This window comes from Emys orbicularis, chromosome 15, assembly GCF_028017835.1.
Source record: "Emys orbicularis isolate rEmyOrb1 chromosome 15, rEmyOrb1.hap1, whole genome shotgun sequence".
Classification (NCBI taxonomy): Eukaryota; Metazoa; Chordata; order Testudines; family Emydidae; genus Emys; species Emys orbicularis.
Window position 1 is genome coordinate 33,240,877 of NC_088697.1, and position 13,424 is coordinate 33,254,300.

General features: G+C 48.6%; 1 protein-coding gene across 1 annotated transcript in view; it reads right to left on the bottom strand.

Moving 5' to 3' along the window:
• Positions 1-4,073: 4,073 nt before the first annotated feature.
• The window catches only part of DSCAML1 (DS cell adhesion molecule like 1), a 329,429-nt gene continuing 320,078 nt past the window's right edge, over positions 4,074-13,424 (bottom strand). Inside the window, exons 32-33 of the mRNA XM_065416989.1 lie at positions 7,356-7,667; positions 4,074-4,905 (exon numbers count right to left, since the gene is read on the bottom strand). Coding sequence (XP_065273061.1) covers positions 4,463-4,905; positions 7,356-7,667 — 755 coding nt within the window. The 3' untranslated portion in view covers positions 4,074-4,462. The remainder of the gene's footprint in view (positions 4,906-7,355; positions 7,668-13,424) is intronic.

Genomic DNA, 13,424 nt, shown 5'->3' on the forward strand with positions numbered 1-13,424 from the left:
CAAAGCATAGACAAAGTGCTAGTCCTAAAACCATGGCTATCAGCACAGTGACGAGTATATGAAGAGCCTGTGGCTGCCTTCTTTGTAACTCAGGGTGAAGACCAACCTGCTCAAACTCCTGGCGTTTGCTGCTGATGTTAAAGGCAGAGGAGCAGGCAACTGCTGTGGGCATCTGTTTTTGAAACCGGTATTGATCTGTGCTGGTTGGATGCAGCCCTCTGCCTCTGGACAGATTGGCGAGATGCACAGTCTGAGCACCCCTCCTACGGTACAGCAGAACTCAAACCCTTCACTGAGTACGTAGGCTGGGAAGGTGGCAGGCAGTGGGTTTGCAGGTGGAGAATGCTGCCCTTAGTGTGTCTGCAGATCAGCAAAGTCAAACCCAACCCCTGACTGGGTGGAGACGAGTGAGACATCCCTCCAGCCCCAAAACTCAAAGGGAAACAGCACCCATCACCTCTCCAAACCCGCTCTGACACAGCGCCCTGCCTGCTCTTGGGCATGCTGCTAGAACTCTGCATTCAGCCACCGGAGAATTGCTGTTCCCATTCCCAGCAGGGTACAGAGGAGGAACGGGCATTTGCCCCCACTGCATCAGCCCGTCTCTTCACAGGCCTGAGGGTATTTCCAACTGAGTAGCTTGCTCTGGCATTCTGATGAAGCCTGGCCTGCCCGCCCCTCCTCCCCCCACTCCTTGCTGGCAAGAACAGAGTTCCTGGGGGGAGCTTTGTATGATGTTAGTACAGCCTTAGCTAGGACCCCCTTTTCTAATGGGGATCAGCTTTCTCCTGGTCAGTGCTCTCCCTTCTTTATGGAGGGCAGTGGTCCCTCATTGCCTCTGGAGTTCCCTTAGTCTGACTTCCTGTGGACCATCTCCCATTCTCCATCCACAGAATGAACATTCCTTGGGTGGGCGTCTACCCTCTTTCGACCCACAGGGGCATCCCACGGCCTTTTGCCCTGTGTCTGTCCCATCCTTTGTAGAGCACACTGTGGCGTTTTCCCAACCAGCACCTCGCAGTCTGATGGTCTCTGCTCCGTTAGCTATTAAGTCCTCCGGGATCCACCTCCTCTCGGCCTCCAACTGGGGGTTTGCCCCATCTCTTCCTTTGGTTGGTCCTTGTACCGGTCCCCCTTTCTCCAGCATTTCCCACCTGGGCCCTGTGTGCTTGGTTCGTTGGTATTTGTCTAGGTTTTTACTCCTATCCCCCTGCTTGTGGGTGTGGGTCCTATGCTGACCCCTTTTTCTCCTACCATCCATTAAGGTGCCCTCCAGCGCGCCTCTCTTCACATCCTTAAAGGGAATGGGTTCCAATCAGTCCCCGCAACCACGGGATGGGGGGACTGACCCTCCCGCACACCTCTACTGGGATGATGCCGCTGGAGAAGGCTTTTTCCTCCCTGTGTAAACGCTCCATTCCTAGAGCATGTACCCCTCCGAAAACCACCGCAATGTAACCACCTGCTCTGCAAGAGTGAGTAACTGGCCTCCGAAGAAATAACCCCATCTCCAGTTACCAGCCCACCCTTACCGGCATAGTTCTCACGCCCTTCTGAGAGCTTCCCATCCCCCCAGTCCAGCCACAACGTTCCCCCAGACCCCATTCCGTACAGGAGCTGTCCCACTCGATGTGGCCTTTTCCCGCTGCGCTGCTAGCAGGTTCTACCCTGTCTGGCCAAGTGGCCTTCCTGTCCCACACTTGCAGGTCCTACTGCTTGAGGCATCTCACCTGCCTCCTTCCCCTGCTGGTGTCAGACAAGCTGCTTTCCTTGGAACGCTCCTCGGCCAATTTTGCCACTGTCTCCATCGTCTCGGGTTGGTGTCTCCTGACCCAGACCCTAGTGGAAGGCTCTGCGTAATATCACAGCATCCAGGACCGCTTCCACATCTTGCCTCAGCCAATAGTTGGCCCAATCAGTGCAAATGCTCTGGGCCTTACCCCATACGTCCACCTGGCTGCCCTATATTTTTGCCAGTATCCTTTGGCTGACACAAACCTACATGGTTAAATATAGCCGCATGTGACACCTCATAGTTCTTGGCCTGCTCTTTGCTCAATGCCAGGTAAGCACTTGGGCTTCTCCTGACAGGTAAGGGCTAACCATATGCCCACAATGCTCTACCCCAGCCCACCCCAGCAGCAGTTCTTTTGAAAGTCAGTACAAAGGCAATGGGATCCTCCCCGGGCCCAGCCCCCCTCGACTTCCCTTCCCTGTGGTGGGACTTATCAGAGTCTGTAATAACTGCTGTTGTATGGAGGTCTGCTCCTCCAGGAACTCTCCAAATGCCTGCCATCCCAGTGGGGCTTGATGCTCTGCCTGCTGGGTCTAGTGGAGCGCCTGCAGCATCCTCCATTTTCCCCCCCAGGTTCAGCCTGTCCTCACACAGGCTGCCTCTCAAGCTATCCTGGCCAAGCCCCCACCTGTGAAGGGGATCTCCCTTCAGCTCCTGCCAACCCGCTCCTCGTCTAGCCAAACCCAGTACCCCGCGTGCTCGAAGTGATCAAAGGGCTCTCTTGACAGCTGCTAGCAGCATCCATCCCAAAGCAGAATCTAAAATACTGTTGAAATGTTCTAGATAGGAACCAAGCTCCATTGTCCTGTGTATGGAATGTAAATAGTTACACTCTAATCTGTGTTTCAGAGCCAAACTGCCCTTGGAAAATTAGGTTCTACAGGAAGACTAAAAATCTATTGCCTGTGTAAGGAAATGTCATCTCCCAAATAACTTTAGCCAGCATTTAAAAACAAAAAAAAAAAACTCTTCTCCTGGACTGTAATAATCCCATGTCACACGTGCATCTTTTCTCTCGGATGAAGAACGTTCCCCGTTTGGCATCTCATTCGCTGGTGTAGCCAGCTCTCTCCCTCGCTCCTGTTGAGAGGAAGGAAAGGGTTGCAAGAGTCCAGGTCCTTGCTCTGGAAGAGCAGCTCTGTCTGCAGAGAGAGTGAGGAGAGTGGTGCCCAGCAGCACTACTCGGACGGGGCGGCTAGAACGGCCCTGGACTTCACCCGCTGCACCTCCTCTGGTGTCAAATGAGAACTCAGCAGAACCTCAGAAATGGACCTTGTCCGTAACTCTGAACAAGGTGTTATGGACTTCAGCCTCTTGGAGTGTCAGGTGGGTGTCAGAGCTTCTGAGCCTTGGAAGCACCATGGCTCAGGGCTTTAGACCTGGGGGGACACTGGGGCTTGGGGCTTCTGCCCCGTGGGGGGCTTGGGGCTCCCCACAGCTCCACTCCTGGTTTCAGCTGGGGGTGGGGAGCACTGGGCTTCGGGGCTTTGGCTATGGAGGGAGCGCTGGGGCTGAAACTGGCACCCCTGGTGGGGCTGAAGCCATGACCCCCTCCCCGCCCTCGTTGAAGCCCTGAGTACCAGGGCTAAAGCCTCAAGGCAGTGAAGTATTTGCTTTGTGTGTCTCTCTCTCTGCTGTTGCCTGATTACTTCCAGTTCCAGAGGGTGTCTGATTGACCGGTAAGTCTGTAACTCTGGTGTTCGTATCTTTGAGGTTCACCCGTACCCAGTTCGGACCCATTCCTACATGGAGTCCTCTTGAAGTCATAGGATGCCGCCCTGGCACATGCCTTTACGGGACTTGGACCATAGCCAGGCTGCCAAGCCTCGGACATATCTGGCAGTGTCCTTTCTTCCTCAGTGAGTTTGCCCAGCTGACTCGGAGCCACTGGGGCACTCTGTCTGCAGACAGGTGATGTGCCGGCTCCGTTCCCTGTTGCAGGCTCACAGCTACTACCGAGAAGCAAGACAAAAGGTAGGCAAGAAAGCCTATGCCCTCGCAATTTCTGGTGCCCCCAGGTGGCCTGACACTTGCCCTCGGGACAGCACGGGATGGGGAAGCGGCTCCTGCGGATCTGTGATGGATTGGCTTGGGTGTCTCCATTCCATGCCTCCCTGCAGGCTTCGCGTCCTGGCTAAAATGTTACAGCCCTGGTTTGTAGGCAGATGTGCACACTGCCAAGAGCACTAAACCCTTCTCCCAGCCCAGTCCACTTCTAGTGCAATCCCGAGGCTTGAATCAAGTGGAAAACTCCAACATAGAAACAGAACTTTTATTGCACACGGCGCTGGGTTTTTTCATAGAAAAAGGTATTAACACATAAGCATTTGCAAATCAAAGCAACTCCTGTTGTTTTCAGAACAGTAAACGGCATGCAATGTCTTTGAGAATTTGCTTTTCAAAACCACCAATAATATCAGGGAAAAAATCGCTGAGTCTCTTTGTGCCCCTTTCAAATAGATGTGAAATATATATATAAGATCACATATATATATTTTTTAAATCTGTAACATCAAATTCTTTGTGCCCTGGCTTCTTTTTCAGTTCTGGAGAAGAAGAAAATAGTTTCATTTATACAAAAGAGTTCATTATGTACAAGAGTTTATTTTATTTCAATATAAATAATGCAGGAAACCAGCAGTTTTTTTAAATTGGTTTTCTAGTTTCCTACACAAGAGTGTAGGATTTGGAGTATGCTCCAGCCCCTTGTTTTTGAGATCTCCCTATACCGGATGTGCTCATTTCTAGTAAAGAGTCTCTAGAGCCTCCCATTTTGGTGTGTGTGGGCATGCGTGGCTCAGCGCTGGTGGCAGAAGTGGGATCGGTGGCAGGAGCGGAAGCAGCAGCAACAGTAGCAGAAGCGGAGTTTGCCGAGACAGGCATGGTGAGAGTTCTTTGAGGTAAAGTAGTTGTGGAGGAGCCCGGGTGCGGCAGGCCCAAAGGCTTGCTGCCTGGGTCTAGCGTCAGATGCCTCGCTTGCGTGTGATAAGCCCTGGCTAGGTTTCGGATGGAGGCTTCTCTGGGCGGGACCACTGGACAAGGATCGTGGATGTCAGGCTTGCGGAAGAATGCTTCTGATTTCATGTACAAGGGAAGGTTGCAGTAATCGCCTGCAGGGAACAAAGACAGAGGTAAGGTGCTTGAAACGCCTAGCAGTTTCGCATAGAGTGTGGGAAGCCAGGGTACTGACTGACCCCTGTGTGTGCCTGAGAACAAGCGCCTGTTTGTCTTTCGCTCTTCATAGCTCTCCTCTTTCTCCACAGGCACAAATGGTTTGTGCGCGCTTTCACCCCAGGAACCCCGCTCTGCCTTTGCTCTTTTCTTATCAGGATCAGAGAGGACAGATCCCTGTTCTTTATGTGCACCACTATTTGATACTTTCATCTCTGAAGATGAATAAAGAACCCATGCTGTAAAGAGAGGAAGTATCTAACAAACATTTGGCTGCTCTCCCTGCCCAGTAATGGTGAGGAGAATCTAAGGAAATTACAAACCATGCAAAGAGTTATTTGCAGTCTCTTACTGTACCTTGGGGATAGCCCCTCTGTGTTTTGAGTGGCTGCAGCTGTCAGAAGACTGCTTGGAGTCTTAAATATTGTTCCATTGCAGAAAGAGCAGGAGTCTCTCTTTATAATTTTGGGAACACCTGCTAGCTGATGAATCCACCCAGATGTAAAGTAGCGTTATCAGGAGGAAACTGAAGGTTGAGAACTGAGGGGCCTCTGCTGCTGAAATAGCAATAGCTGAAGGGGGAAGACAGATGCTGGGGCTGGAGTCCCTTTTCTCTTATTCTGCCCATGGGTGTCATGGCTGAGGTTCCAGAGGATCCTTTCATTCTAGCCTCCCCCAGCCCAGCAGCTGTCAGAGGAGGGGTGGAAAGGAGGGAAACCCATGCCCCAATCACCGCAAAGGCAGAAGAGGGGGTCTAGGACAGTAGGGGTCCCTTTCTGTCTTGCTTCCTTCCGGAGATTGTAGATCAGGAAGTAATGCAAATGCAGGCGGCTCTTTTACGGATCCCAGCAGATGCAGGCCTGGTGAATGCTGAAGCTGGAGTGAGAGTTAGAAGAGAATACCAACCCTGTCCCCAATATGAATTCTCTAGAGTTCAGCCCCTGGAAGCAGCTATAGCTCAGTAACAAGTAAAACAGAAAACTGGCCACCATCTCTCAGCAACTTGGAGCGGCATAAGCCCTCTCCAGAAATGCACTGCGTGAAGCTAGCAAGGCAGCAGCTGCCCCCATAGGATCCAAAGGTCAGTCCCTACATGCACAAGAGAAAGGTTAGAGGGGGGGGTGATGCTATTGGCTCATCTGGCCCAGCTCCCTGTGCATGCAGGGTTGAGTCCATCCAATCATAATTAATAAGACTTTGTTCCGTATCCTAATGAATTGTGGGCTATCAGGATAAACCTCTGGTGCTGAGATTCACCTGTGTCCCCCACTCAGCCAAACGAATTCATTTGCTCTTCTAGGGCCCAATTCTACAAATATTTATGGATGGAGGAGTAATAGCTGCGGTGTCCCATGGAGCTCCAAGAAGGTGGGGTCAGGGGTGGCAGTGTTTGCAGGACTGAGCCCTTAACCTTTCCTCATCACTGGATGTCTCCAGCCCCCCCGACTCCTCTCGTCTGTGACTATAACGAACTTAGAATCTCAGAGGTGGACTGAACGCAGCACCCACTACATAACACCACAAACAGTAAGTTAACAGGGATCATCGGTGTATAATAAACCTTGTAACAGACATGTCAGGCTAGTGGGGAGAAAGGAAAGTGGGCTTAGTAAGCATTGATCACAGTGTGAACCTGAAGGCTCCAAGTTAACAGCTGCCAAGGATTAGGTAGGTGTGTGCAACCTAGAGGACAGCAATAGGGTCAGTGGCACTTGACTCCTTTTGAGAGCAGCAGCTCTGTCTAGTTGTCATCCATGCTTCAGTTTGTCCTTAGAAAGGCCAAGAGCGTAGCGGGGTAACACTGAGATGACACATTCTGCGGTAAGAAATCATTTCCCCTCCGAGCCCTTAAAGACTGGGAAATAGCGGTCAAACTCTTGTGTAAAATAAGCCCTGTTTTCTGTTCTAGCTACCAAGAGAATCAGGGAACAGACAGTAGCAGCAAATGTAGGTGAGCACTTGTGTTCCAGACGGGGCCACACCTACTCTGCTACCAGACTCACATGGGCCGCCCTGGTTGGTCGACACAGCAGGGCTGCTTGAAAACCAATCTGGAGGAGGGTGGTGAAGCACTGGAATGCATTACCTAGGGAGGTGGTGGAGTCTCCTTCCTTGGAGGTTTTTAAGGCCCGGCTTGACAAAGCCCTGGCTGGCATGATTTAGTTGGGAATTGGTCCTGCTTTGAGCAGGGGGTTGGACTAGATGACCTCCTGAGGTCCCTTCCAGCCCTGATATTCTATGAGGGCCGTGTGCGCGCTCTGCAGGACGACAGTGCCATGCTGAGCACTAGCTCTCAGGGGCTGGGACCTCGGTGGTTGTAGGAGCCACGCTGCAGCCTCAGTCCTGCATGGGTGGCGGGGGCGCTCTTAGCCATCTGAGGGATACTTACTCTTGTTAGCTCTGTGCGGGATGGGCACTGCCACGTTCTTGCCTCTGTCGCTGTCCTGTGGCTTAGGCGGGGAGGCGGTGAACCTGCAGATACCGGGCTCGGACGGGGTGCTCATGGACGTCATGCTGTCTGCGTTCTCATTGGTCCCTGTGGTCATTTGGTCGGAAGAGCTATCGGAGATGAAGCACTCTGTGATCTCGAACTTGGCGTGCTGCAATTGCTCCTCGAGCTTGGCGTGCTCATAGGCTCGTGCCAGCTCCTCGTAGGTGGATGAGGCGCTCTCCGTAGACACCATGCTGTTCCGCCCTTTGTCTGAAAACAAGGTAGGCAATCAATCCGATCTGGGCGGGGGGGAGGTGGCACTGGTACAGAATGCTGAGGGTGCAGCTGCTTAGAATTGGCTGATTTTGACTAAATTGTGTTTGAAACAACTGTATTAAAATGAAGCAGTCTGCAGTGTTTCAAAACTTTATATGTTACTATAAAAACCCCCACACAATCTCAAACCCCACTAAAATATTTTAATGTTTGTTGGGTATGTATTTTTTAAAAGGATGTATCCTTATTTGTGAGAGTGTTTTGGGTTATCTGCACAACGTGTAGTTTAAACGATACAGAAATAAGTGACGCACTTGTTTTTATTTAACCAAACAAAACACAACAGATACACCTTTCTGTGTAGTTTATAGAAAAACAAAATGTCGAAATGTGATGTGGCGTTCTCCATTAGTAAGCAAGCTTGAACCTGGTGAGAATGGATGGGAATGTGTGTGTCCTGCTGCCCACAGGCATCAGTGGTGCATGCCCCAGCCACTGGGGGTACTGACGGCAGAGCAGGGTGGATAAAAGTCAACGATAAAGAGACATTTTTTTAAATTTAAATCAGAATTGTTTGATAGGCTTTTTTTCTTCAAAAGGCATTTTATCTAGAGAGTTTAAATTAAGATAGATACATTATAGGTCAAAGATATCATGGAATAGGGATTGTAAGTTCTAATTCTATAGTATGAGACAATATATTCATGTAATGTGTAATAAAAGTTTTGTAAATGAGTTCTAATAGTTCCTGGACTAGGGACCCAATTTTATGGGGTTCCAGGGCCTTCCGTATAGATTGAGGTTAATCTTTCTATCTACCACTGGGGCTCAGTCTAGAAGATACCCTCAGAGATGCTTAGTTTTGAAGTTTTCAAACGGTGGCTTTGTGACTCCTGAGATAACATGCTTGTTAGCAGCAAAAGTAAATAATATATAGAGGAGGAGAAATAACAGACCTCAACTCTATTGTCCCTCTGCAAATTGGTGTACACAGAGTCAATCCCTTACCTGTCTCTAAAAGTGCAAAGTTTCCAAGAGTTCAAGGGGTGGAATAGATCTGGACAAGGAGTCTGGAGATAAATGTGAGAAGGGAGAGACAGGCAGTAGAAACCAAAGGTAAACTGTTTTGTTTGGGCAGCATGTTCCAGAAGTCTTGGTCTTTCTGAGTGTAGCCTTCATTGATTTGCGATCTACCCCACCATTCTCCCACTAGAAGGGAAAACCTATAATGGTAGCAGGCAGTAAGAGAGATCCAGTTTGGGATTATTTTAATGAAGTTCCTCTACCTGTGGGTAAGACAGGGTGTGTGTGTGTGTGTGCGCGCGCGCAAAATGCAAATAGTGCAACAAAGAAATGCGAGGCCTGGTTGTCTGAATGAAACAATGTCATGAGAAGTATTTCTTCTCTGGTGGAAGCTGTGTTGAAGCTGATGAAAGGAACATGCAGGATCTTCAGGTTGGTAAACTTTTTTTATTTCATACTTCTTTCTTAAAGACTGTCTGTCTGTCTTCCTTCTGGACTATTCCTGAATTGTCATGTGTGAGCAAAAGATATTGTTAGTTGTTTCTCTAAAGGTGAAATTGTAAAAGGAAGATCTGTCTAGTTCAGCTATTTGTTTTTTATCTATCTGAAATGGTAGTACTGAGTGTCAGTGCATGTAATGAGTAGTATGATGATAACTAACTGCATTGACTTATGTTGAGAAGAATCTGTCCTCAACATACAGGATTCTGAAGCCTATCCACCTTCCCGGTTACTGTCATTTTGTATAGTTTCAGAGTTGTCTGCCAATGATAGTGTTCCAGTCACAGCGCCATTGTATATCCCATGTAGCAAACAGAAAATGAACTCTGCATCACCCAGAAAGAACCGTAGAAATGTTTGTGCAAAGAATCAGGAGATCACAGAAAGAGGTAAGTGCTGGAAAATGTTCCTGGTTTGTTTAGACCACAAACTTTCTGTGGTGAATGATGGAGAACCCTGACTTCATTAAAGTGGTTTGGCTGTTAAGACTGGGATACAGTCCACCCAACACAGCAGATGTCACAGGCAAAGTGCTGGATAAAATATCTGAAAGAGAACTTGAGCAGTGGGCGAAAGGGCTAGATGGTGAAGTTGTCAACCTGAGGCTTGATGGGTGGAGACATGTCCACAATGATCTGGTTGTAGGTGCTTGTGTGACAATGAAAGGAGGGAATGTCTTTTTTATAGAACCAATTGAGACATCAGGAAATGCACACACGGCAGAATGTTTACAAGTAGCAGCAAGAAAAGCTATAACAAAGTGTGGGGAGAAGACAAATGTCTAGTATGTAGCTTGGTCACAGACAATGCTGCAAATGTATCCAAGATGAGAAGCACTTGTTTAGAGGAGAGTCCTGAGCTAACCCCACATGGTTGCATGCTCAGTTGATGCACCTCCTACCCAAAGACTTCAGTGTTCCAGACAGAAAGGCCAAGGTTGTAGGAATGGTGTTTTGAGAGGGAGGTCTGCAGGTGATTATGTGACCTTTAGGGCAAGAATCTTGTCTGTAGTGTGTTCTGCTTGAGCCAATGCTGAGCCAAGCAGCCAGCTAGGCAAGGCTGTGAGTACTAAGCCTAATAGCACCCATCAGCCCCTTCCCAGGGGGCGGGGCCACTGGGACTATAAGAAGCCCGCCCCCAAGCGACCAGAGGAGCGTGCGAACAGGGATGGCAAACAGGGGAGTTTACAAGGGAGTTTAACAGGGAGGCCAGGGGGCCAGAACCTGCCCCCTGCGTCAAAGACTCCAGCATTTGTTTCACCACCACGAAAGAGCATTTAGGAACTGAGACATTGCACTGCTGTGTTCCACATGGGCCTTCCATGGGCTGAATGCTAGACTGCGGGGTGGGGCTGTGAGCCAGGACTCCTGCATCAAGCCAGCTGAAAACCACCTGGGCAGCACTCAGAGTCTACCGGAGGTCATCTGCCCAGGGAGGGCCCACTGACTCTTTCTTCTTACAGGCTTCTCCCATTAGCAGCTGCAACAGATGAGGACACTCTTAGCTCACATCCTTATTATCTTCCTTCTATCAGCTGTTGTGCCACATTTGTCTTTCTTCCACAGGACAGAGGCAACTATGTCCAAAGCACAAGCTGGTCTCCCTAGTGGGGGAGAGAGTTCAAGGACTAGAGAAACAAGTATCAAGCCGTTGTTGCATGAGAGAACATGAAGATGTACCTACAGCTACATATCCTAACATCTGTCCAGGACCACATTCAGAGGAAGCCCAGCAGGAACAGGAGGACAGTGAAGACACTTGACAGCATGAGACTTCCAAAAGACAACAGAAGAGCATCCACGTACCAGCACTGCAGATACAGGTGAGCACCCACTTCCATGTTCTCGCCACAGGTCCTAATGCAGAGCGCCACCTACGTGATCATCTGAGGGAAGGAAGCAGATGGAGACTCCACCAATTGAAGATGCACTGTCCTAGGGATGGGACTTCCACAACCACCACTCCCAGGAGGAGGCAGCAGGTGGTGGTGGTCAGAGACTCCCTCCTATGGGGGACTGAGTCGTCAATTTGCCATCCTGACCAGGAAAGCCAAGAAGTGTACTGTCAATACACTCTTCCCACAGTAGTCTGGCCAGCAGGTTTAAGAAGTATGGGCTGGATAAATGGACTACAAGGCAGATAGACAGCTAGATACTGATTAATGGCTCCACATCTAGTTGGCAGCCAATCTCAAGCAGACTGCCCCAAGGATTGGTCCTGGGGCCGGTTTGGTTCAATGCTTTCATTAATGATCTGGAGGATAGCATAGACTACACCCTCAGCAAGTTTGCAGGTGACTCTAAACTGGGAGGAACAGTACATACACTGCAGGGTAGGGATAGGATACACAGGGACCTAGACAAGACAAATTAGAAGATGGGCTAAAAGAAATCCAATGAGATTCAACAAGGACTAAGGGCAGAGTCCTGCACTTACTTAGGACAGAAGAATCCCATGCACCACTACAGACTAGGGACCAACTGGCTAAGTAAGTGGCAGTTCTGCAGAAGAGGACCTGGAGGTTACAGTGGACCAGAAGCTGGATATGAGTCAACAGTGTGCCCTTGTTGCCAAGAAGGCTAATGGCATTTTGGCCGGTATAAGTAGGAGCATGGCCAGCAGATCAAGGGACGTGATCATTCCCCTCTATTCAGAATTGGGGAGGCCTCATCTGGAGTACTGTGTCCAGTTTTGGGCCCCAAACTACAAGAAGGATGTGGAAAAATTGAAGAGAGTCCAGCAGTGGGCCACAAAACTGATTGATTAGGGGGCTGGAGCACATGACTTATGAGGAGAGGCCAAGGGAACTGGGCTTGTTTAGTTTCAGAAGGGAAGAAGGAGGGGGGTTCCAAAGAGGATGGCACTAGCCCATTCTCTGCAGTGACAGAACAAGGAGCAATAGTCTCAACATGCAGTGCAGGAACTTTAGGTTGGCTATTAGAAAACCTTTTCTACAAGGAGGGTGGTGAAGCACTGGACTGGGTTCCCTAGGGAGGTGGTGGAATCTCCACCCTGAGAGGTTTTTAAGCCCTGGCTGGGATGATTTAGTTTGGGAATTGGACTAGATGAGGTCCCATCCAACCCTGATATTCTATGATTCAAAATACTTCTGTAACAGCCGCTCTGGGAGGAACCAAGCTAACTCTCCCACAAGACCTGCGATGGAACTCAGGAGTGGACTGTTTTGAGCACTGTATCAAGAACTGGCCTAATCGGGTGACATTTTGTGAACAAAATCATGAAAAAAAATAGATGGCACTGTCACAGCCAAGGTTCCCAACATTGGGCTTAAGAGAAATGTTGAACACAGGCTGAGTACCCTGAAGCCAATTTCTGTAGCCTTGACCAAAATGTTGGGAAAATAGCTGTTTTATTGTTGAAGGAACTGAGTGAGGTCTTTCTTAAAGAGAATTATGCAACAACAGAGTTAAATTACAAGCACTATCTCCAGCTCATTTTCTTGCAAATATTCTCAATACATGGTACCAGGGTCAAACCTTTTCTGCTGAAGAAGAGGAGTTGGCTATGACATGGGCATCTAGCAATCATCCCTCCATACTGCCAACTACAATAAACTTCAGCGTTAAGCATGAAATAAATATACATTTGCTGACGATGTTTTACAGAAAGTCACACAAGCACTTGGATTCAGAGACCATTGAAGTGATGATCTCACATTTTAACAGCATTAGCTTCTTCTACCGGTGCAGACAGACTATTTTCTTCCTTTGGACTAATTCATTCCACATGGAGAAATCAGTTGGGACACAGGAAGGCTTGTTTTTCTTTTCCAGATTATGAACAAACAGGAAGATGAAGACAGCTGAGTTAGCGGCAGCAGCCAATAGTTTACATTTCTTGTGCTGACGTGGCTGACCGTGGATTTAATTTTCATTTAACTCTTTAATTAAACATTCAAGCTTGTTAAAATGGTTTTTAACTAAATTCAAAAATTCATTTATGTTTGCTGTTAAATAAAACAATTTAAATGTCTGCCTGGTGATGTTCTCCTCCTAATAAATATGGCACGGCAAGAAAATCCTCCAAATATTGATGATTAACCTGTTGACCTGGAGATATTTATGAAGTCATTGGGAGGTGAACTATCTGCTTCAATTACCTTTTATAACTGATAGAGCTGTAAAACTAATCTGAAAAGTTTTTAAAAATGTATAGCATGTCCCTTCTAAAAACAAAAGTTACATCTATCTCTGAGTTGTGAAGAAT